This window comes from Pseudophryne corroboree, chromosome 6 (genome assembly GCF_028390025.1).
Source record: "Pseudophryne corroboree isolate aPseCor3 chromosome 6, aPseCor3.hap2, whole genome shotgun sequence".
NCBI lineage: Eukaryota > Metazoa > Chordata > Amphibia > Anura > Myobatrachidae > Pseudophryne > Pseudophryne corroboree.
This window is the reverse complement of record NC_086449.1, coordinates 501242467-501268080: the sequence shown is the minus strand read 5'-3', so window position 1 is coordinate 501268080 and position 25614 is coordinate 501242467. Positions and strand designations below refer to the sequence as shown.

The following is a 25614-nucleotide window of genomic DNA, read 5'->3' as shown; positions in this document are numbered from 1 at the left end:
GGAGAGGGGCTGACTTACATTTGAAGCGGTTCTCGCCGCTCTTCAGCCGCCTCTCCCTCCTCGTCTGCGCGGCTCCCTTCTCCCTCCTCCGACGGGGTTTCGTTGAATGACGCGTTTGCGCCGTGACGTCACGACGCAATCGCGTCATTCCGCGAAACCCCGCCCCCCCCGAGCTGGGCACTCGGGAGAAGGGGGTTTCATGGCGGCGGCACCGCGGGCCATCAGACGAGGTCTGGCGGGCCGGATTTGGCCCGCGGGCCTTGTCTTTGACACCCCTGATCTAGAGTGTTAATAAAAAAATCCCATTTTTTGTAGAATATTTCTACACCATTTTCAATGTCAAGAATAGTAGTCCGTATATCATAATACAACGCCTGCATCAATTTTTGTTTGACCTCTGATGGGGAGGGAGTTGTACGATGAGTCCAATGTATAAGAATAATTTTTTTTGCAATGGTAATAATTACTACCAGCAATCGAAGTTTGAATTTCTTATTAGGGCCCAAATCCAAATTCTTAAAATTCCCACAAATACATTCTAAAGGGTCAGGCAGTACGTGAAAGAACATGTAATTGATAAATTGAGCTACCTTTTTCTAAACATTTTTGACTTTACCACATTCCCAGACACAATTAATAAAAGTAGCATGGGACAATGAGGGTAATTCTGAGTTGATCGCAGCAGGAACTTTGTTAGCAGTTGGGCAAAACCATGTGCAGTGCAGGGGGGGCAGATATAACATATGCAGAGAGAATTAGATTTGGGTGGGTTATTTTGTTTCTGTGCATGGTAAATACTGTCTGCTTTATTTTTACACTGCAATTTAGATTGCAGATTGAACACACCACTCCCAAATCTAACTCTCTCTGCACATGTTATATCTGCCTCCACTGCAGTGCACATGGTTTTGCCCAATTGCTAACAAAGTTCCTGCTGCGATCAACTCAGAATTACCCCCATTTTACATTTAATGTAGGCACAGGATTCAAGATTTGTCATGTATTTCCTCTGTGCGGGACAAATATATGCCCTATGTATCATCCTAATGTGAACTTCCTGTAGATGGGAAGAGTGCAAACATTTAAGAGTAGTATCATATTGGGATAGAAGATCAGGTGATAAACTGATACTTGGGACGTCTACAGACCATTTCTGCAAAGTAGGTTCCCAATAGGATGAGGCTGACAGAAAAGCCAATGGCTCATATAATAAACTGATTTTATAAGTGATAGAAGAGATAAGTTTAAGTAAAAAAAGGAAAAGTAGTTGTTGTGCTGTCAGTTGTTGTCGGAGTGGGTAGTGATTGAATATAATGTTGAGTTTGGAGATACATGTAGAAGTTATGAACAGGGAGGAGAAATCGGGTCTGGAGATCAGCAAATGAAAGTAAACTGCCACCAGGGTCAAAAACTTTAGCAATTTAGGCTAGACCTTTCTCTTTCCAATGACGATATTAGATAATGATGGGGGAAAGCTGGATTCCCCCATGATGAAATGTATGGGGAGTAAAGAGGGTTAACATGGAATTTTTTAGTTATAATAATCCAGGTTTGGTATGTATCTATGAATAAGCGGTTTTCCTTAATTAAAATTGGTATGTCTGATAATTTAGAATGTAGTAATGCATTTGGAGAGTAAGGAGCAAATAATGCAGAATCTAATAAATTATCTGTATAAGAGCTAGTGTCGAGCAACCAATCACTGATATATCCCCTTTCTTTCGAGGCAGCCTTAACTTGGTAAAAGCAATTTGTGGACGTTTCCCCTGCCACAAAAAATGGGAAAAGAGAGCATTCAAAATTTTGATATCTTTGGCAATGAGATGAATCAGTAGCATCTGCATAGCTTAAAACATTTTTGGAAACAAGATACTTTTAATAGCAGCAAACCTACCTAAAAGGGAAATAGGTAGAGATTTCCAGTTGTCCAACTAAGTCTTCAGTTTAGCAATGATTAGAATAAAGTTTAGTTTATAAAGATCTAATAAGTCTGTTGATACATGGATACCTAAATATTGATTTGACAAATAAGAAGTATGGAAGGATTGAAGGACAGGTAATGATTGAAAATATGAAGGTGAACCATGAAAAGGGAGGATTTATGATTTGTCGAAGTCGACCTTATAACCAGAAATGGAGCCAAAAGAGTAAATAAAGTTAAGGACAGTAGGTAGAGAGGTTGCAGGATTAGAAAGAAAAAGGATCATGTTATCCGCATATAATGATACTTTGAGAAGTTTAGATCAAATATTAATACCTACAATTAAAGCCGAATTTCATTTAGTGATTGCCGATGGCTCTATGGAGATGGCAAATAAAAGAGGGGACAGAGGGCAGCCTTCTTTTGTGCCCCGAGAAACAGCAAAAGGTGCAGATAAAGAGTCATTACAGGATATTTGTGACAGAGGAGTATGATATAGAGTTTGTAAAATGGATATAAAAGCTGCCCCCCAGCTTTTATATCCATCAAGGGAAATAAGCGAAGAGACGTGAAAAGGTAATTCTAATTAACAAGGTCAAATGCCTTTTCGGCAACGAATGAAACCACTAACTTAGGGGAAGTAGAAACTGAAGTGTTTGAGTGATGAATTACTGCCAAAATTTTCCTTACATTAACCACAGAATGTCTACCTAAAATGAAGCCAGTCTGGTCAGGATAGTTTCAGTCTATCAGCAAGGATTTTTGTAAATAGTTTGTAATCGAAATTTAATAGTGAGATTGATCTGTAAGATCCAGGTAAAGATAGGTCATTGCCCGGCTTAGGGCTGCAATTTAATGACTGCTGAATTAAAATAAAGTGGTACAGAGTGAGTAAGAATTATATTATTATAAAATGCCACCAAATTCTCTCCAAACCTAGGTAATACAATTTTATAGAACTCAGCGGATAGGCCATCCGGACCAGGGGCCTTCAAGGGTTTAGATTGTTGAATCACTCTCGTAACTTCCTCAGTTGTGACAGAGGCATCCAATAGTTGCAAGAATTCCTCAAGAAATTCAGGAAGGGGTGGAAATGTCTGGGGGATCAACCTCAGTGGGGGAAGAACCCTTGGTAAGAGGGTCTGAATACATTTTGGTATAGAAGGTTTTCAGAATTTCAGTGATTTGGTCGCTCGAGTCTGCCATGGAGCCATCTGCACAATATAGTTGTTGGACTAGCATAGATGGCTGAGAACCTCTTGTCAAGTTGGAAAGGACTTTTACCTTTTTCCCCCAAATCTATGGAATTTATAGTTAATGGAGAAAAGATAACTTCACTTTTAATTGTAAAGTATTCATCAAAATGAAGTTTTGCAGTGAAGTGTGCTAATTTATTAGATGGAGTAGGGGCTGATTTAAATTTCTGAAAAGTATCAGTTAATTTGGATTGTAAATCAAGATAAGCTGCCACATATGTGATGACGACTCCTCGGAGGACTGCTTTACCAGTTAGCCAAAATAATGAAGGATCTGAGCTTTCACAGATTTGCATGTTTAAAGTCCATCCAAGTGGACTCAATTCTCTGGCAGAATTATATGGGTTGGGAGAGATAATTGGGGAACTTCCACAATCTAAAAGAGCCTCTATCTACAGTAGTCTGAAGAGTAATCCACACTAACGCGTGGTCAGATAAGCTTATTGGTTCAGTGGTAACATCATGCTCGTTAGGAAATTAGGAGGCTAACAATATATAATCAGTTCTGGATAGAGTCTGATGGGCTGTTGAAAGGCAGGTATAATCCCTGTCAGTCGGATTGATAGCTCTCCAAACATCAACTAAACGGAATTGCTTAGAGAGCGCTGGGACCCTTAATTTTGGGAGGGAAACTACATTCAGATTCAATCCCTAAGAGGGTAGGAAGAGTATTTTGCAGAAAGTGAGCTAAGGCTGGGCCTTTGATTCTGAAAGGTTCACGAGATGGATGTTGTCCTCTTGGAATGATTTTCAAAGTTGTCAACCTTATTCCAGAGCTGGTCATTTTCTTTTTACAATTTGGGAACTACTTGTGAAAGATGAGAAATGTCTTGAAATCAATTACCAACTCTATGTTCAGTTTCTTAAACTTGGTGAGTGGGATCCTGTAGTTGAGATGTAATGTCAGAGACTGCCTGGGATAAAAGTGGACCCATGGTCGATTTGATAGCTTCTACCACATCATTATAAGTAACATATGAGTCTTGAGGAAGTACTGATTTCTTGGCAGCAGGCGACAATGTCTTTGTGTCAGATTCAGATGTTATATTTGGATCAGCTCTCCTTTTCTGCTGATGTTGAAGGGGCTGAGTTGAAGCAGGAGCAGTGAGATGTTTTTCCATATAAACTGCAATAAAGACAAAAGAGTCCTTGGATGGGCACAATATATATCAATATCAAAATGTCTCTAGTAAATTGACTAAGATGAGGCCTCTAAGTAAGGCTATCGGCACCTTGTATAAAAGTGGTTACATGTCATGTAAATGATTCTTCCTGGGAATGAATCCCAGAAAACATATGCAGAAATCACTGACAATACACAAATGAAGGGCTGCAGACTGACCAGCAGACCAACAAGCTTCCTTTACAAAATATTTAATTCTTCAGTGATACAAAGCAGGGCTATAAGACATGTGAATATGAAAACAAAGTTTACAGGAAATTTGGGGCACGGGTGGAGGGTGACAGAATCCACGTGCAGCTGCAGACCGGGTGAAGAGGGATACAACAGAAGGTATGAGTCAATATTGTTACACTGGAGTGTTCAGTGTATTTCAGCCCAAACTGAATAATTAGCACAGAGTCCAGGAAAGTGAAGGGGCAAGAGGAATATTCTCATTAATAAAAATGCAGAGTCAGTTGTGGGCTATGAGTTGTAAATCCAAGCAAATATAGAATCTGAATGCAAGGGACAAAATGGCCACCGCTGTAATAATGTAAATAATGGTAATGGTGCCTGCTGCACCTCTCACCTCCTCTTCAGTGCTGGAGATGCGGTCAGGAGGTAATTACTCGGCGTCTGTGGGGCCAGAGGAGAGAGGACAGGTGCATTGAGGCTGTTTGTGCAGCGTCCACGGCTCCATCCACCCGTGACTCCCACTGTGGATCGCAAGCACCGGGTGGATGCTGGATTTGAGTTCCCAGCTTCTCCGGCAAGGGAGACCACAACCCGCAGAGACCTATACTAGCGTCCCCAGACTCTGCAGATCACCTCAGATGAAGTCCCCAGTGGCTGGCAGTTAGTAGGGTCTGAATGTGGGAAAAATCAGGGAAATGGATGTAAAAGGCTTTTATATGCCAGTGTATATAGGAGCTCTGTAAAAGTGCTGCTGCTCCCAGTCCCAGTAAGGTCATTCCACCCTACTATATATGTTTACTATATGGTAAGGGATAGAGATTGTAGGGTCCATTGTACTTACTTTCATATTTGTTTTAAATTCCTATTCCTTTCTTCCATTTAGATAAAATAACCAACACTCTTTTGAACTTAAAATTTAGTGTCTAAGTGTGTTATTTTTTAGACAAAAAGAAGTAGAGAGTGCAAACAACCTCTCATTTGGTTTATGGTTTATTTATTAAAATAATTAATCTTAAATGATTAATGAGTAATATAAATCCCTTTACGTATTATACAAGCAATAACAATCAGATTTTGTTTCTAAAAATAAGTAGCCAGTTCACAAGGTATCCCAGAGTAGACAATGTAACAAAATTTCAAATGAAAGTATATAATGTTACGATTATCGCACTTAAATTTGTATCAGTTAAATCATCAATAAACAGTTATTTTGGTAAGTGACAATAATCCAAAAGGACTACTGGTAGAGAAATTGAAAGAGAATGTAATTTAGTAGATGTAATCACTTTTGTTTCGAAGGTTAGAAGTACGCCCTCAGAAGTGAGCAATGAATTAAGTATTTATCTCCAATAATTGATACAAAATGCAAGTGTACACTGTGACAATAGAAATGTATACTTGCCCTTCCAGCAATATATCCAAAACAGTAACACCTAGATGGGTGTCAGATTAGCCGTCTTGTAACTGGGACAGCTACCGTGGGACGGACTCTTTGCAAAGCCGTGGTTAATATTTGCCGGAAAGCACAATTTGGACGGCTCCGTATTTAACTTGAATAAAGCTGTGTATTGGACATCTTTATCCACAGCGTCCTGGGTAGCCGTGGCTTCAGTTTTACAAAGAAGCCAGACAGACGGCTCCGAATGCAGCAGTGTGAACGGCTCTCTAATCCCCTTTCAGACGGCTCCGTGTGCAGCTCAGGTGATCTTTAGAGCTTACCGTTTATTATCAAAACAGTGTCCTGCAAAGCCGCTGTTTCTATTTAGCAAGGAAGCCAAGACAGGCGGCTCATAGTACAACGGAGTGAATGGCTCTGTAAAGTCTGTGATGTCAGTATAATAGGTAGAGATAGCACGGACCTGACGCATTTCTCAACCACTGATAACTGGTCTTTTCTTCAGAGGAAGAAACGACCAGTTATCATCAATTGAGAAATGCGTCAGTCCGTACTTTCTCTAGGAAAATAAGCCTAAACATATCCACTGTGTTAGCGAGGTGTGGCTATTTTATCTATTATATAATTGTGTATAGTGTCCATCTAGCACAAGTGCAATGGACAGCATACACTTGCAAGTATCCTTATGACAGCTTCATACAAATGCCACCTATCATGAAGGAATGCCTTGGGTACACCAGACCAATTCCATAAAACGGCACTGGGGTTAGAACATGCTTGCAAGGGCTACATCTAGGTGAACAGAGCAGAGGTGAGTAAATGACACAAGTCTTCATTGTGTATGTGGGCTTGCTTATATTCAGTAATGGACAGTAAAAGGATTTGTCTCTTCTAAATATATATCTTCCAGTTCACACACAGGTTCCCAACAACAGCCTGCTCTAAGTCTCCCCTAATGAATATACATGATTCCCCCACCAACAACAAAAAGGTGGGTTGAGTGAGAACCAAAAAAATGCCCTAATGTCCTAGCAGGATAGCCTGCACACCATGTTGAGCTCCAGATGAGAGCCATTGAACTGACCATTGGTGCAGCTTTCTGTTGTGTGTGGTGGAGAGTTCCAAAGAAATAATCAAGATTATACCCATATCAAAGTTAATCTGAAACTGAAAGTCCCTTCTGTGGTGTAAGATAATGAAATCCCAGGTGTTGAATGTACAGTATACCAGTAGCAGGAATAGTTCCACAAATAGAAGTTTATGTCCTTATCAGCTTGCATTATATGGAAATCCATATAGGATCCAATCATGTAACCACCTAACTGAAGCAGTACCCTTTTTAACAGCAGTGAATGGTCTGCTGCTCTCCACCAGCTTGTCTTTGGTATGTCGGTAATTTACTAATGTTAATACTTGTGTATATTCAACTGTGTAGAATTCTGGCTACTTCCTACATAAAAGAATGGTGACCATTTCCTGTGTAGGAGAATGCTGCCCATTTTATGCTGGGCATGTGCTCTGTAGCAATGTGACAGCCAATTGGCATGTAAGACAATGGAGTAAATTTACTATGGTGGGAGTTTTTTTTAGAACTGGTGATGTTGCCCACAGCAAACAATAAGATTCTACTTAACATTTATCTAGCTGCTTCTAGAAGATAATAGATAGATTCTGGTTGGTTGCTATGGGCAACATGACCAGTTCTAAAAAAAACCTCCTACTTTAGTAAATATACCCCAATGTCTCACTTCTACATTTTCCAGACAAGCTCAGAAATGTTTCTTTATTTTGTTCTATCCAGTTAGCAATATTTGGCCAATCTAATATATAATATAGTTTTATTAGTACAATTATATATTTCTAAACATTTTGGGCTGGGCACATTTCTCAACTGATAATTTTGTATTTGTTAGTAATTAATTTATTTTAATGTTTTCATTAAGAAGCTAGTTCTCCACATGTATTTATAGATAAGGTTGTTTTCATAAAACATGTTTTATATTTCCATTACTGTAATTTTCACGTAACAATAAAAAACTAAAATGATTGAAGTTAATAGAAAAAACTACAGCGGTAGAATGAGAAATGTGGAATAAACCAAGCAACAAAATAAATAAAGAAAACACAATGGACACTTGTAGACCTGACATATTCACACTTCTAGCATTATGTCAGAAGAACACCTTATTTAGAAATGTTTTTTTTTTTTTCATTTCACGAGCTTAACATTTTGATGAAAAAAGTGTACATTTTTCCCCCTCTGCATAGTTATTACCACAATTCGTTGCTCATAATAGCCTGTGAGATGATGGCTCTGGCAAGATTCCGGTATATTTTTAAAGTGCTAATCATTTAAAACCTGTTTTTGCCTTTTAAATGATTGCCCCTTAAAAATGTGGGCAGACTCACTGCTATCTCACCAGAGTGTGCATCTTGTAGGCTATTACATTTAGGAAGAAGGGGTTTAATCCAAAAGCATTTTGAAGTAGAGACTTCAGGCCTCATTAATATTTGGACATACATCAGTTTTTATTTGTGTAAGGTACTCATTTCTGTGTTGTCCATGCACATAAAAATGTGTATGGATACATCTTATATCAAATTGCGCCTGTCTATTTGCATTACGTAATAGATATTTCCATTAGAACTGCAGAAAACAAGATTCTTATTTAAATGGAAAACAAGAGATGTTATGTATTTTGTTTCTTTTAATTTAAATTGTATTAGTTCTTTGTGCTTGTATTTAACTATAGTTTGTTCTGAAAAATGGATTGGAAGATGCAAACCCTGACAAAGGCACGCCTAAAAAACTGGAGCGACACCCACCATTTTGTAGATCCTGTGGCCGCCACTGCTCTGGCCCCCAAATGGTCCCAGCATGTCAGTCATGCTGCAGCTTGGGGGCACTGCGAGCGACAATGAAGCACCAGTTCTGCACATGTGCAGAAAGCGTCCTGCACATGCACAATCCACATTCCATCAGTGCAGTACGCAACCACAGTGCTTTGCATACTACTCTGAATCAGCCCCAGAGATCGGTATCAGTGAAACAGTGTTGGAAGTGGAGCCAATGGATTTTGATCAATTTTCATTATATATTTCCAGCAACTCTAAATTGAATCATTCCTTGCTTCTTCAGCTCAACATGTTAGAACTGGAACATGTGAAGTTGTGGCACTCCATAGATGCTGTAATAAGAACAAGATAGAAGAAAGGTCTCAAACAGTAAAGTGCTCGTGTTTCCCAGGACAAGTGGCAGGAACAACAAGAGCTATTCCATCTTGCGTAGATGGTAAGTACACTAACTTTATTACATACTGAGACCAGATGTAAGATATTTATTACTGCAATATGTGAATATTTCTCTCTGTTGCCACTTAAAATGTTTTCTGAGAATGGAAATAGCTTTTAACATGTCTGCTTCCATGTATTCATTCAACAGACCTAGCTAATTTCATGGAAAATGCAATTTTATTTTATAAATGTCATTATTCAATGTCTGCCAATCTGCATCATGTGTTGATATGCAGTTAAATTGTTAAATGCTACAAGTTATCTCATAACTGAGTGTTATTGGCATAACTCATCAGCCAAAATAACATTGCTTGTCTGAGTCGCCAGACTTAAAGCTCAGACTGATTAGACTGCACGTGCATGTTGTTTACTTGGCTCTATAAAAGGATATGCATATAGCAAACATGCTTGTCACTGTGTTATTGAAGCATCACATTGATGTACAGTACGTAGCCCAGAAAATATTGATACCATATAATATTGACTGCTGTTTATCTTATATCACCTGTATCTTGTTATCTTCAATAAAACCTGTTCTGGTTTGGAGTCAATACGTGGACTAACCTCCTTGCTACATCCACAACGCACCTAGCAACTTGTAGGTATCTGCCTATATCCTGGCCACATAAGCCCTGGCCAGATGTAGAATTAGAAATTAGAGATGAGTGGGTTCAGTTCCCTGAGAACCGAACCCTACCGAACTTCACTACCCGAGCCCGGATCCAAGTCCGTCTCGGATTTTCCCGCCTGACTCAGAAACCAGAATGAGGCAAAACATCCTCATCCTGCTGTCGGATTCTCAAATGGTTTGGATTCCATATAAGGAGTGCGCATCGCCGCCATTTTCACTCCGGCATTGGAGAGTGTAGAGAGTGGACGTGTCTCCGTCCTTAGTGTCCTGCATCAGTTCAGTGTTAGTGTCTTGTGCTGCATCAGTCCAGTCACAGTGGTGGTGTCCTCTGCTGCCATATGTCCAGTGCTGCTGTATAAGTCCAGTCCAGTGGTGCTGTGTTGTGCTGCATCAGTTCAGTGGTGGTGTATTGTGCTGCATCAGTCCAGTCACAGTGGTGGTGTCCTCTACTGCCATATGTCCAGTGCTGCTGTATAAGACTACACTGATCATATAGAATGAGAGAAGTGATACTGTGCCGGTGTCACATATAGATAGTAAGAACATGTATCTACAGTATAATTACACCGATCATACAGAATAAGAGAAGTGATATCGTGCAGTGCCACATACATATAGGAATGCATATTTGCAGTATAATTGCATTGATCATACAGAATAATAGAAGTGATACTGTGCAGGTGTCACATACAGATAGTCGGAACATGTATCTGCAGTATAATTACACTGATCATACAGAATGAGTGAAGTGATACTGTGCAGTGTCACATACAGATAGTAGGAACATGTATCTGCAGTATGATTACACTGATCATACAGAATGCGAGAAGTGATACTGTGCAGGTGTCACATACAGATAGTAGGAACATATATCTGCAGTATAATTACACTGATCATACAGAATGATAGAAGTGATACTGTGCAGTGTCACATACAGATAGTAGGAACATATATCTGCAGTATAATTACACTGATCATACAGAATGATAGAAGTGATACTGTGCAGTGTCACATACAGATAGTAGGAACATGTGTCTGCAGTATAGTTACACTGATCATACAGAATGAGTGAAGTGATACTGTGCAGTGTCGCATACAAATAGTAGGAACATGTATCTGCAGTATGATTACACTGATCATACAGAATGAGAGAAGTGATACTGTGCAGCTGTCACATATGGATAGTAGGAGTGTGTATCTGTAGTATAATTACACTGATCATACAGAATGATAGAAGTGATACTGTGCAGGTGTCACATACAGATAATAGGAACATATATCTGCAATATAATTACACTGATCGTACAGAATGAGAGAAGTGATACTGTGCAGGTGTCACATACAGATAATAGGAACATATATCTGCAATATAATTACACTGATCGTACAGAATGAGAGAAGTGATACTGTGCAGGTGTCATATGCAGATAGTAGGAATGTGTATCTGCAGTACCTCATGGCACCTCTTTTTCTTCTTTGGATGATGTGCTGTTTGGGGACTAGTTTTTTTTATGTGCCATCCTGTCTGCCATTGCAGTGCCACTCCTAGATGGGCCAGGTGTTTGTGCCGCGCACTTGTGTCACTTAGCTTAGTCATACAGCCACCTCGGTGCAACCTTTTGGCCTAAAAACAATATTGTGAGGTGTTCAGAATAGACTGGAAATGAGTAGAAATTAATATTATTGAGGTTAATAATACCGTAGGATCAAAATTACCACCAAATTCTGTGATTTTAGCTGTTTTTATGTTTTTTTTCAAAAATCATCCAGATCCAAAACCAAAACCAAAATATGAAAGGGTGGTTTTGGCAAAACCAATCCAGATCCAAAACACGAGGATGGAACCAGTACCAAAAGCAAAACACAAAACACGAAAAGTGCCCGCCGCACATCTCTATAATAGAAATTAGGGTACACTCTAAAAAATATTCATACAGATGTCTCCTCATTAAATTTCCTTCTGGCTGGACATTTGTGTGGATTTACGTGATATGCTAGTGAAAAAAAAGTGTGATAAAGTGTCACAACTCATAATAAGGTTTTACAAGATTTTTTGTTTCATTAGCATATTACGCATAGCCACTCTACCCAGGGCCATAACTAGGGGTGTGCAAGCAGTCCCATCGTGTAGGATGCAGGGCTTTAAGGGCAGCAATGTGACTTGCACCCTTTAGCCAGTAGCGCTACTGTAGGCTGACACTCTTCAGCCCGTGGAGCTGTCTGGGTTTTCCATAGGATGCTCCAGGCAATGCTCTACCTACTAGAGCTGCAACCCCACCCCCTAGGTGTGATATCATGGATTTAGGGAGCAGGACCTGCACAGTGCGCTCTTCTGACCTGTTATGACACTGACAATACTTAAGTTATATTCAGCCAAAAGGAGTGTAACATTTATATTCACCCATTTGCAGAATTGTATGCATCTTTTGATTTAGCTGCTGCTTATCTTTGCTGGGGTTGACAGCCATCATCATCATCATCATCATCATCATCACAATCATTGCACCTACAGAGATGTCTATTTACACTGTTGCTCAAGCATTGCTAAATAGCCCCCCTCAGTGCGCAAGGTCTTTTTGCTCAAAATGTGCATCTTATTTGCATAATGAAAACAACTAGAAGTGATAAAATGAAAATGCTGATGTACACTGACCACTGGCACTTATACCATTTGCACTACCCTTGTCTTGCTCTTTATAATGGTCTCTGTGTGTGAAGATGGCTGTTTCCTGGGATATATTTTGCCTGCACAACACTGAGTCACAATGGTAGTGTAAAGGGGGGTACACACGTACCGATGTGTGCTGAGCGATCTTGCACAGAACACGCAGCACACATCTCTCCCCCAGTTCAGCCAGCGGTGAAGTGAGCGATCTAAGTAGATTGTGCCTGCATGAAGGACAATCTAGAGTCGGCTATAGCGCTGCGCAGGGCCCTGCATCGCTGTTGCTATGGGGCATACACACGGAGATATGTGTGCTTCTTTTCTAAGCAATCTAGTCTTATAGAATTTTGAATTTAAGCACACATCGCTACTTGTGTATCCCCCTTAATAATAACAACACATGACCACAAGCCCAATTTGTGCTTGTGCCTTCAAATCCTAAGTCTCCCTTCCACACAGAGCCGGCCCTAACCAATATGATGCCCTAGGCAAGATTTTGGCTGGTGCCCCCTAGCACCGCCGCTAGTTCTGCAGGAGATGCCTGGCATGAGTCAGCTGGCAGCTCTGCTAACGTCAGGTGCCTTTTGTTTATGAAAATGCATCACATTATTTGCAGTGCTATGTGGCTAGGATGCACAAGCAGCTTCTGCTGATTAAAATGATATGCAGCATGCCTATATTCTGTGTGCGACTGCGGCTGTATCTGCATACGAAATGCTACATTACAGTGATTTCCAGGAATACACTGCAATGTAGCATTTCGTATGCAGATACAGCCGCAGTCACACACAGAATATAGGCATGCTGCATATCATTTTAATCAGCAGAAGCTGCTGGTGCCCCTAAGCATACCAAATGCCCTAGGCATTTGCCTAGTTTGCCTATGCCTAAGGCCGGCTCTGCTTCCACATGTTGGGAAATATGGTTTGGTGTAAACTTTGACATTTAAAGTGAATGTGCTGGATAAAATTGGATAATAATAACATACAGTATATTTAAAATACTGCATTTAACATTTGTTATGGTGACTCATGTAAATATGTTACATGATATAATGAAATCAATAAATGTTAACATTTAGTATTTGATTTTACTGTATTCCTATATTTTTATATTTAGATATATATATCTAGCAGGCAGTACTGGTGTATAATTGTATTATTAAAGCAATTCATACTTGCATAGTGCAATTCATATTGCAATACCGAGCAATTTAAAATTGTATAATTAATACAATGTATCCTAAATTACCCCTATGTGTTCCTCCCTCACTATCTCTCTCCACTGTGTCACCTCAGTCTGTCTGTCCCTCCTGTATAGGCTGTAAGCTCTCACAAGCAGAGTTCATTTGGGATTCAGTATAAAAACCTGGCAGTTGGATGCCTGCAGTCATTATCTTGATGCTGGCATCCCGATTAGGGCAGGACAACCAGGATCCTGAACGTATGACCTCGCTTGTGTTCCTCCACTGCCCACAGCAGCACCAAACTTTTAGGCTCAACAGGCAGTATTACGTCTGTGGGTCCTGTGTCTGAATATAAAACAGTGCCAATATAGCTTGTATCCCATGTTATGCAATGTTTTGTATTGTACAGTAAGGTATGCACATTTTAGAGCAAATAATTCACTGTCATGGACTGCATACTTGCCTACCTGACCCTCTCCATGAGGGAGAAAATGCTCTGTTCCTGGACTTTCCTGGTAATGTATGATTGCCATTAGTGATGAGCGGGTTCGGTTCCTCGGAAACCGAACCCCCCCGAACTTCACCCATTTTACACGGGTCCGAGGCATACTCGGATTCTCCCGTATTGCTCGGTTAATCCGAGCGCGCCCAAACGTCATCATCCCGCTGTCGGATTCTCGCGAGATTCGGATTCTATATAAGCAGCCGCGCGTTGCCGCCATTTTCACTCGTGCATTGGAAATGTTAGGGAGAGGACGTGGCTGGCGTCCTCTCTGTTTATTAATCTTGAATTCTTGATGCAAAAATATTTGTGCTTATTGCTTAATTGTGGGGACTGGGGAGCAGCTGTATTATATAGGAGGAGTACAGTGCAGAGTTTTGCTGACCAGTGACCACCAGTATACGTTGTCTGCCTGAAAAACACTCCATATCTGTGCTCAGTGTGCTGCATATATCTGTGCTCACACTGCTTAATTGTGGGGACTGGGGAGCAGCTGTATTATATAGGAGGAGTACAGTGCAGAGTTTTGCTGACCAGTGACCACCAGTATACGTTGTCTGCCTGAAAAACACTCCATATCTGTGCTCAGTGTGCTGCATATATCTGTGCTCACACTGCTTAATTGTGGGGACTGGGGAGCAGCTGTATTATATAGGAGGAGTACAGTGCAGAGTTTTGCTGACAGTGACCACCAGTATTATAGGTTCTCTGCCTGAAAAACGCTCCATATCTGTGCTCAGTGTGCTGCATATATCTGTGCTCACACTGCTTAATTGTGGGGACTGGGGAGCAGCTGTTTTATATATAGGAGGAGTACAGTGCAGAGTTTTGCTGACAGTGACCACTAGAGATGAGCGGGTTCGGTTTCTCTGAAACCGAACCCGCACGAACTTCATGTTTTTTTTACGGGTCCGAGCAGACTCGGATCCTCCCGCCTTGCTCGGTTAACCCGAGCGCGCCCGAACGTCATCATGACGCTGTCGGATTCTCGCGAGACTCGGATTCTATATAAGGAGCCGCGCGTCGCCGCCATTTTCACACGTGCATTGAGATTGATAGGGAGAGGACGTGGCTGGCGTCCTCTCCATTAGAAATTAGATTAGAAGAGAGAGAGAGATTGTGCAGAGTCAGACAGAGTTTACCACAGTGACCAGTGCAGTTGTTGTTAGTTAACTTTTATTTATTTTAATATAATATATCCGTTCTCTGCTATATCCGTTCTCTGCCTGAAAAAAAACGATACACAGCAGCAGCCAGTCACACAGTGTGACTCAGTCTGTGTGCACTCAGCTCAGCCCAGTGTGCTGCACATCAATGTATAAAAGGCAAAGCTTATAATAATTGTGGGGGAGACTGGGGAGCACTGCAGGTTGTTATAGCAGGAGCCCCCAGGAGTACATAATATTATATTAATTTAAAATTAAACAGTGCACACTTTTGCTGCAGGAGTGCCACTGCCAGTGTGACTAGTGGTGACCAGTGCCTGACCACCAGTATAGTAGTATATTGTTGTATGTATTGTATACTATCTCTTTATCAACCAGTCTATATTAGCAGCAGACACAGTACAGTGCGGTAGTTCACGGCTGTGGCTACCTCTGTGTCGGCAGTCGGAACTCGGCAGGCAGTCCGTCCATCCATAATTGTATTACAATATATACCACCTAACCGTGGTATTTTTTTTTCTTTCTTTATACCGTCGTCATAGTGTCATACTAGTTGTTACGAGTATACTACTATCTCTTTATCAACCAGTGTACAGTGCGGTAGTTCACGGCTGTGGCTACCTCTGTGTCGGCAGTCGGCAGGCAGTCCGTCCATCCATAATTGTATTATTATTATAATATATACCACCTAACCGTGGTTTTTTTTTCATTCTTTATACCGTCGTCATAGTGTCATACTAGTTGTTACGAGTATACTACTATCTCTTTATCAACCAGTGTACAGTGCGGTAGTTCACGGCTGTGGCTACCTCTGTGTCGGCAGTCGGCAGGCAGTCCGTCCATCCATAATTGTATTATTATTATAATATATACCACCTAACTGTGGTATTTTTTTTTCTTTCTTTATACCGTCGTCATAGTGTCATACTAGTTGTTACGAGTATACTACTATCTCTTTATCAACCAGTGTACAGTGCGGTAGTTCACGGCTGTGGCTACCTCTGTGTCGGCAGTCGGCAGGCAGTCCGTCCATCCATAATTGTATTATTATTATAATATATACCACCTAACTGTGGTATTTTTTTTTCTTTCTTTATACCGTCGTCATAGTGTCATACTAGTTGTTACGAGTATACTACTATCTCTTTATCAACCAGTGTACAGTGCGGTAGTTCACGGCTGTGGCTACCTCTGTGTCGGCAGTCGGCAGGCAGTCCGTCCATCCATAATTGTATTATTATTATAATATATACCACCTAACTGTGGTATTTTTTTTTCTTTCTTTATACCGTCGTCATAGTGTCATACTGTCACGATCCGGGTATCTGGACGCCATTACTTACCCTTCAGATGCCTCCTAAGGCTGGCTCAGCATTCCAGGACCGGATCCCGCTGTTTCTGAGTTTCCACATGCAGAATGTCAGAGTGGTGATTTCATCAGCCGCGGCCTCCGCTGTGCCCGCGTGGTTAAATGTGCGCTTGTCAGTCTGGCGTCTCCTGTCTCCTGTGGCCGGCGTCGCCATTACTGTTTCAATTCTCACATGGATTACAAACCAAACTTCCCTCCAAGTGTCTGCATGGGCGCAGCCATCTTGGTTTTTGTCATCTGATCATTTCCACCAATCTGCTGTCTGTATTGTTGATTTGCATAATTGCCTAGCCAACCCCTTCCTTGCTGCAGGTATAAGTAAGCTGTGCCTGAACAAGGAAGGCGTCAGTGCATTGGTTGTCTAACCTAGTTCCAGTTTGTCTCTCTCCTGTGGTTGTCTTCCAGGTTCCAGCTCCTGTCTCCAGACTTCTGCTATAGAGACCCGCACCAGCATTCCATCTGCGGTGTAGCCTGACTCTCCGATCCATTCTGGACTCACCTGTTTCCAGCTACAGCAATCACCTGCTTCCAGCCGAGCTTCCAGCAGTGTACAACTTCTCTTAAAGGGCCGGTGTCCTTTCTGCAGTTTACCACTCTCCACCGGTATTATTATTTCATCGCTCTCAAGTCAATCACCTGCTTCCAGCCCAGCTTCCAGCAGTGTACAGCTTCCCTTAAAGGGCCGGTGTCCTTTCTGCAGTTTACCACTCTCCACCGGTATTATTATTTCATCGCTCTCAAGTTCGTTTATTATTTAACTGGTTCCAGCCAGTATCCACTCCGTACCAACAACAGTCTGGTTCCAGCCAGTATCCACAGCAGCCGTTTTATCTTCAGCAGCCCAGCCTTTCCTGGAACACCAGCTGGTACGATCCTGGGTTCTCTCCATTGCTACAGTCAGGCCTGGTAAGGACTTTCCAACTAGAAGATTATTAGAACTGTCTCACACTACCAGTGCCTGTGGCCCTTGCCACCCTGTAGTACCCAGGAACTGTATTATTGCCCTGCTGACTTTTATGTTTTCTTATTTTCTGCTGTGTTACGGAGTTTGTCATAATAAACATCATTGACTTTTATCCTGGTTGTCGTGTCGTTATTCTACATGTTACTTACATGTCTAGGGGTCTGATACAACCTCCCAGGTTCCGTTACATCTCAGCCCCTACAACTGAGGTTGCCTCCCGTCAACTCAGGCCCTCAGTTGTGACAGTATGCACTGACCTAATGAATCCAGCCGGAGACCAGGATCAAGCGGCCAGGCCGATGCAAGAACTGGCAGCCCGACTTGAACATCAGGAGGCTGCACAGGGCCACATCATCCGCTGTCTCCAGGATCTCTCCACACGGCTGGATGGGATTCAAACGACCCTCCGTGGACCTGGCACGTCCGGTGGGTCCACTACAGTGACACCAGCTGTAACCCCACCCACCTTACCCATTTCCAGTCCACATCTTCATCTTCCAACGCCAGCAAAATTTGATGGATCTCCAAGGCTCTGCAGGGGATTTCTCAATCAATGTGAAATCCACTTTGAGCTTCTACCTGGCAATTTCTTCAGTGACCGTACCAAAATTGCCTATATCATCTCCCTTCTCAGTGGCTCAGCCCTTGACTGGGCATCACCTTTATGGGAGAAGTCTGATCCCCTGCTATCCTCCTATACTGACTTTGTAGCTACATTCAGGCGCATCTTCGACGAGCCAGGCCGGATAACATCTGCTTCATCTGAGATTCTTCGTTTACGCCAGGGAACACGTACTGTGGGACAGTATCTTATACAGTTTAAAATCCTGGCATCCGAACTGGCATGGAACGACGAGGCCCTGTATGCTGCATTCTGGCATGGCTTATCAGAACGCATCAAGGATGAGTTAGCTACCAGAGACTTGCCATCTAAGTTGGATGAGCTAATTTCTCTTTGCACGAAGGTTGATCTACGTTTTAGAGAGAGAGCAACCGAGCGAGGAAGATCATCTACTCCTAAATCTTCTGCTCCTCCTTCTCGTCAACCATCTCCATCCAAGGATGAGTCTATGCAAATTAGTCGTTCCCGTCTATCTCCTGCTGAGCGCCGAAAACGTCTCTCTGAGTCTCTCTGTCTCTACTGTGCAGCTCCGTCGCACACTATCAATGCCTGTCCCAAACGTCCGGGACTCCAGATCCTAGCTCGCCAAGGAGAGGGCCGGCTAGGAGTGATGATCTCCTCTCCATCTCCTCATGACTGTAACCTCCCAGTGTCGCTCCAAATTGCTCAACGTTACAGGAACGTCATTGCCCTCCTTGATTCCGGAGCAGCTGGGAATTTCATAACCGAAGCTTATGTTAAACGGTGGTCCCTACCCACCGAGAGACTGTCCTCGTCCATCTCTTTGACTGCCGTGGATGGCAGCAAGATTTTTGACGCAGTCATTTCCTTAAGGACTCTTCCAGTTCGTCTGAGAGTGGGAGTTCTTCATTCTGAGTATATTTCTTTTTTAGTGATTCCAAGAGCCACACATCCAGTGGTTTTAGGCCTTCCATGGCTCCGTCTCCACAACCCATCAATTGACTGGACGACTACACAAATACTGGCATGGGGTCCCTCCTGTGCTGAGACTTGTTTAGCCAAAGTTCTTCCTGTTTGTTCTTCCTTCCCCAGGTCAACTGATGTTCCGCCTCCTCCATATCAAGACTTCACGGATGTGTTCAGTAAAGCCTCTGCTGATATCCTTCCTCCTCATAGAGAATGGGACTGCCCAATCGACCTCATTCCAGGGAAGGTTCCACCGCGAGGCCGAACTTATCCGTTGTCTCTGCCCGAGACACACTCCATGGAAGAGTACATCAAAGAGAACCTGGCGAAGGGTTTCATCCGACCATCTTCTTCTCCAGCCGGCGCAGGCTTCTTCTTCGTTAAGAAGAAAGACGGTGGTCTGCGTCCGTGCATCGACTACAGGGGTCTGAACGACATTACCGTCAAGAACCGATACCCTTTACCCCTGATTACTGAGCTCTTTGATAGAGTTAGTGGTGCAACCATTTTCACAAAGCTGGACTTGAGGGGTGCCTACAATCTCATCCGAATCCGTGAGGGTGACGAGTGGAAGACCGCCTTTAACACCCGTGACGGACATTATGAGTACCTCGTCATGCCCTTCGGATTGAGCAACGCTCCAGCAGTCTTCCAGCACTTCGTGAATGAGATCTTCAGGGACATCTTGTACCGCCATGTCGTGGTTTATCTAGACGACATCCTCATCTTTGCTAATAATCTCGAAGATCATCGTTTCTGGGTAAAAGAGGTTCTTTCCCGTCTCCGTGTCAATCACCTCTATTGTAAATTGGAGAAGTGTGTGTTTGAAGTTAAAACCATTCCGTTTCTAGGTTACATTGTGTCCGGTTCCGGACTAGAGATGGATCCTGAGAAACTCCAAGCAATCCAGAATTGGCCTATACCCTTAAGCCTCAAAGGGGTCCAGAGGTTCTTAGGGTTCGCCAATTATTATAGAAAATTTATACGAGACTTTTCCACCATTGTGGCGCCTATCACTGCATTAACCAAGAAAGGTGCTAATCCGTCCAAGTGGTCCGAGGAAGCTACACAGGCCTTTCACCTTCTGAAGCAACGGTTCATCTCTGCACCAGTTCTGAAACAGCCTGACACCGACTCTCCTTTTATCTTAGAGGTAGATGCCTCCTCCGTTGGAGTAGGAGCAGTGTTATCCCAGAGGGCCAAAGATGGACATCTACATCCTTGCAGTTTCTTCTCCCGGAAGTTCTCCCCAGCTGAGCGCAACTATGCCATTGGCGATCAGGAGTTGCTAGCCATCAAGCTCGCTCTGGAGGAGTGGAGATACCTGTTGGAGGGAGCTTCCCACTCAATCACCATACTTACCGACCACAAAAATCTTTTATATCTCAAAGGCGCACAATGTCTCAACCCTCGTCAGGCCAGATGGGCACTTTTCTTTTCCAGATTTGACTTTAAACTCCAGTTCTGTCCGGGTTCTCAGAATCGTAAGGCCGATGCCCTTTCCCGCTCATGGGAGCAAGAAAATGAGTCCGAGTCTGCAGACAAGCATCCTATTATTAATCCGTTGGCATTCTCCACGGTAGGGATGGACTCTACGCCTCCACCAGGGAAAAGTTTTGTTAAGCCAGTTCTAAGGAAGAAGCTCATGCATTGGGCCCATGCTTCCCGTTTTGCTGGACATACAGGCATTCAGAAAACCCTTGAATTTATTTCTAGGTCCTACTGGTGGCCAACTCTGAAGAAGGACGTTATGGAATTTATTGCCTCCTGCCCAAAGTGTGCCCAACACAAAGTCTCCCGCCAGTCGCCTGCGGGGCAACTGGTTCCATTATCTGTTCCCCGTCGACCATGGACCCATTTGTCGATGGACTTTGTTTCCGATCTACCTATCTGCAACAAGTTTAATACCATCTGGGTGGTAGTTGACCGGTTCACCAAGATGGCACATTTCATCCCTCTCACCGGTCTTCCGTCAGCTTCCAAGTTGGCTCAAGTGTTTATACAAGAGATCTTCCGACTTCACGGTCTTCCTGAAGAGATCATCTCGGATCGTGGAGTACAATTTGTAGCCAAATTTTGGCGAAGTTTGTGTCAAGCCCTCCAAGTCAAGTTAAAGTTTTCCACGGCTTACCATCCTCAGACCAATGGTCAAACCGAGAGGGTGAATCAGGACTTGGAGGCCTTCCTCCGTATATATGTGTCTTCCTCTCAAGATGACTGGGTTCAACTCCTTCCTTGGGCCGAGTTCAGCCACAACAATCAATACCATTCCTCATCTTCTTCTACACCATTCTTCATTAATTATGGATTCCACCCTAAAGTCCCAGAATTCCAACCGCTTCCCGCAACTTCTGTTCCAGCAGTGGATGTCACCTTGCGTCAGTTTTCAAATAACTGGAAGAACGTCCGCGCAGCCCTGCTTAAAGCCTCATTCAGGTATAAAAAGTTTGCCGATAGGAAGCGTAGAGCGGTTCCTGCTCTCAAGGTGGGTGATCGTGTGTGGTTGTCCACGAAGAATTTGAGGTTGAGAGTTCCCAGCATGAAATTTGCACCTCGCTACATCGGACCCTTCAAGATTGAACAAGTCATCAATCCTGTTGCCTACAGGTTACAGTTACCATCCTTCTTGAAAATACCCAGGACATTTCATGTTTCTTTGTTGAAACCGCTGATCCTGAATCGGTTTCATTCCGCACTTCCTCCAGCTCCCAAAGTTCAGACTCAACGGGGAGTCGAGTACGAGGTGGCCAAGATTTTGGACTCACGTTTCCGTTACGGTCAGTTACAATACCTCATTGACTGGAAGGGCTATGGTCCTGAAGAACGCTCTTGGACCAATGCCTCAGACGTCCATGCTCCTGCCTTGGTCCGAAATTTCCACGCAAAGTTTCCTTTAAAGCCTAAGAAGTGTCCTGGGGCCACTCCTAAAGGGGGGGGTGCTGTCACGATCCGGGTATCTGGACGCCATTACTTACCCTTCAGATGCCTCCTAAGGCTGGCTCAGCATTCCAGGACCGGATCCCGCTGTTTCTGAGTTTCCACATGCAGAATGTCAGAGTGGTGATTTCATCAGCCGCGGCCTCCGCTGTGCCCGCGTGGTTAAATGTGCGCTTGTCAGTCTGGCGTCTCCTGTCTCCTGTGGCCGGCGTCGCCATTACTGTTTCAATTCTCACATGGATTACAAACCAAACTTCCCTCCAAGTGTCTGCATGGGCGCAGCCATCTTGGTTTTTGTCATCTGATCATTTCCACCAATCTGCTGTCTGTATTGTTGATTTGCATAATTGCCTAGCCAACCCCTTCCTTGCTGCAGGTATAAGTAAGCTGTGCCTGAACAAGGAAGGCGTCAGTGCATTGGTTGTCTAACCTAGTTCCAGTTTGTCTCTCTCCTGTGGTTGTCTTCCAGGTTCCAGCTCCTGTCTCCAGACTTCTGCTATAGAGACCCGCACCAGCATTCCATCTGCGGTGTAGCCTGACTCTCCGATCCATTCTGGACTCACCTGTTTCCAGCTACAGCAATCACCTGCTTCCAGCCGAGCTTCCAGCAGTGTACAACTTCTCTTAAAGGGCCGGTGTCCTTTCTGCAGTTTACCACTCTCCACCGGTATTATTATTTCATCGCTCTCAAGTCAATCACCTGCTTCCAGCCCAGCTTCCAGCAGTGTACAGCTTCCCTTAAAGGGCCGGTGTCCTTTCTGCAGTTTACCACTCTCCACCGGTATTATTATTTCATCGCTCTCAAGTTCGTTTATTATTTAACTGGTTCCAGCCAGTATCCACTCCGTACCAACAACAGTCTGGTTCCAGCCAGTATCCACAGCAGCCGTTTTATCTTCAGCAGCCCAGCCTTTCCTGGAACACCAGCTGGTACGATCCTGGGTTCTCTCCATTGCTACAGTCAGGCCTGGTAAGGACTTTCCAACTAGAAGATTATTAGAACTGTCTCACACTACCAGTGCCTGTGGCCCTTGCCACCCTGTAGTACCCAGGAACTGTATTATTGCCCTGCTGACTTTTATGTTTTCTTATTTTCTGCTGTGTTACGGAGTTTGTCATAATAAACATCATTGACTTTTATCCTGGTTGTCGTGGTCACGCCTTCGGGCAGTTATTCTACATGTTACTTACATGTCTAGGGGTCTGATACAACCTCCCAGGTTCCGTTACATCTCAGCCCCTACAACTGAGGTTGCCTCCCGTCAACTCAGGCCCTCAGTTGTGACACATACTAGTTGTTACGAGTATACTACTATCTCTTTATCAACCAGTGTACAGTGCGGTAGTTCACGGCTGTGGCTACCTCTGTGTCGGCAGTCGGCAGGCAGTCCGTCCATCCATAATTGTATTATTATTATAATATATACCACCTAACCGTGGTTTTTTTTTCATTCTTTATACCGTCGTCATAGTGTCATACTAGTTGTTACGAGTATACTACTATCTCTTTATCAACCAGTGTACAGTGCGGTAGTTCACGGCTGTGGCTACCTCTGTGTCGGCAGTCGGCAGGCAGTCCGTCCATCCATAATTGTATTATTATTATAATATATACCACCTAACTGTGGTATTTTTTTTTCTTTCTTTATACCGTCGTCATAGTGTCATACTAGTTGTTACGAGTATACTACTATCTCTTTATCAACCAGTGTACAGTGCGGTAGTTCACGGCTGTGGCTACCTCTGTGTCGGCAGTCGGCAGGCAGTCCGTCCATCCATAATTGTATTATTATTGTAATATATACCACCTAACCGTGGTTTTTTTTTCATTCTTTATACCGTCGTCATAGTGTCATACTAGTTGTTACGAGTATACTACTATCTCTTTATCAACCAGTGTACAGTGCGGTAGTTCACGGCTGTGGCTACCTCTGTGTCGGCACTCGGCAGGCAGTCCGTCCATCCATAATTGTATTATTATTATAATATATACCACCTAACCGTGGTTTTTTTTTCATTCTTTATACCGTCGTCATAGTGTCATACTAGTTGTTACGAGTATACTACTATCTCTTTATCAACCAGTGTACAGTGCGGTAGTTCACGGCTGTGGCTACCTCTGTGTCGGCAGTCGGCAGGCAGTCCGTCCATCCATAATTGTATTATTATTATAATATATACCACCTAACCGTGGTTTTTTTATACCACCTAACCGTGGCAGTCCGTCCATAATTGTATACTAGTATCCAATCCATCCATCTCCATTGTTTACCTGAGGTGCCTTTTAGTTCTGCCTATAAAATATGGAGAACAAAAAAGTTGAGGTTCCAAAATTAGGGAAAGATCAAGATCCACTTCCACCTCGTGCTGAAGCTGCTGCCACTAGTCATGGCCGAGACGATGAAATGCCAGCAACGTCGTCTGCCAAGGCCGATGCCCAATGTCATAGTACAGAGCATGTCAAATCCAAAACACCAAATATCAGAAAAAAAAGGACTCCAAAACCTAAAATAAAATTGTCGGAGGAGAAGCGTAAACTTGCCAATATGCCATTTACCACACGGAGTGGCAAGGAACGGCTGAGGCCCTGGCCTATGTTCATGGCTAGTGGTTCAGCTTCACATGAGGATGGAAGCACTCAGCCTCTCGCTAGAAAACTGAAAAGACTCAAGCTGGCAAAAGCACCGCAAAGAACTGTGCGTTCTTTGAAATCCCAAATCCACAAGGAGAGTCCAATTGTGTCGTTTGCGATGCCTGACCTTCCCAACACTGGACGTGAAGAGCATGCGCCTTCCACTATTTGCATGCCCCCTGCAAGTGCTGGAAGGAGCACCCGCAGTCCAGTTCCTGATAGTCAGATTGAAGATGTCAGTGTTGAAGTACACCAGGATGAGGAGGATATGGGTGTTGCTGGCGCTGGGGAGGAAATTGACCAGGAGGATTCTGATGGTGAGGTGGTTTGTTTAAGTCAGGCACCCGGGGAGACACCTGTTGTCCGTGGGAGGAATATGGCCGTTGACATGCCAGGTGAAAATACCAAAAAAATCAGCTCTTCGGTGTGGAGGTATTTCACCAGAAATGCGGACAACAGGTGTCAAGCCGTGTGTTCCCTTTGTCAAGCTGTAATAAGTAGGGGTAAGGACGTTAACCACCTCGGAACATCCTCCCTTATACGTCACCTGCAGCGCATTCATAATAAGTCAGTGACAAGTTCAAAAACTTTGGGTGACAGCGGAAGCAGTCCACTGACCAGTAAATCCCTTCCTCTTGTAACCAAGCTCACGCAAACCACCCCACCAACTCCCTCAGTGTCAATTTCCTCCTTCCCCAGGAATGCCAATAGTCCTGCAGGCCATGTCACTGGCAAGTCTGACGAGTCCTCTCCTGCCTGTGATTCCTCCGATGCATCCTTGCGTGTAAC

At 43.4% G+C, this 25614-nt stretch overlaps 1 protein-coding gene across 4 annotated transcripts in view; it reads left to right on the top strand.

The window, feature by feature from the left end:
* The window catches only part of TAFA2 (TAFA chemokine like family member 2), a 479149-nt gene that overhangs the window by 382019 nt on the left and 71516 nt on the right, over nucleotides 1–25614 (top strand). For all 4 annotated transcript variants that reach the window (XM_063927374.1, XM_063927373.1, XM_063927376.1 and 1 more), the window contains exon 4: nucleotides 9070–9222. In XM_063927374.1, the coding sequence (XP_063783444.1) occupies nucleotides 9070–9222 (153 nt within the window). The remainder of the gene's footprint in view (nucleotides 1–9069; nucleotides 9223–25614) is intronic.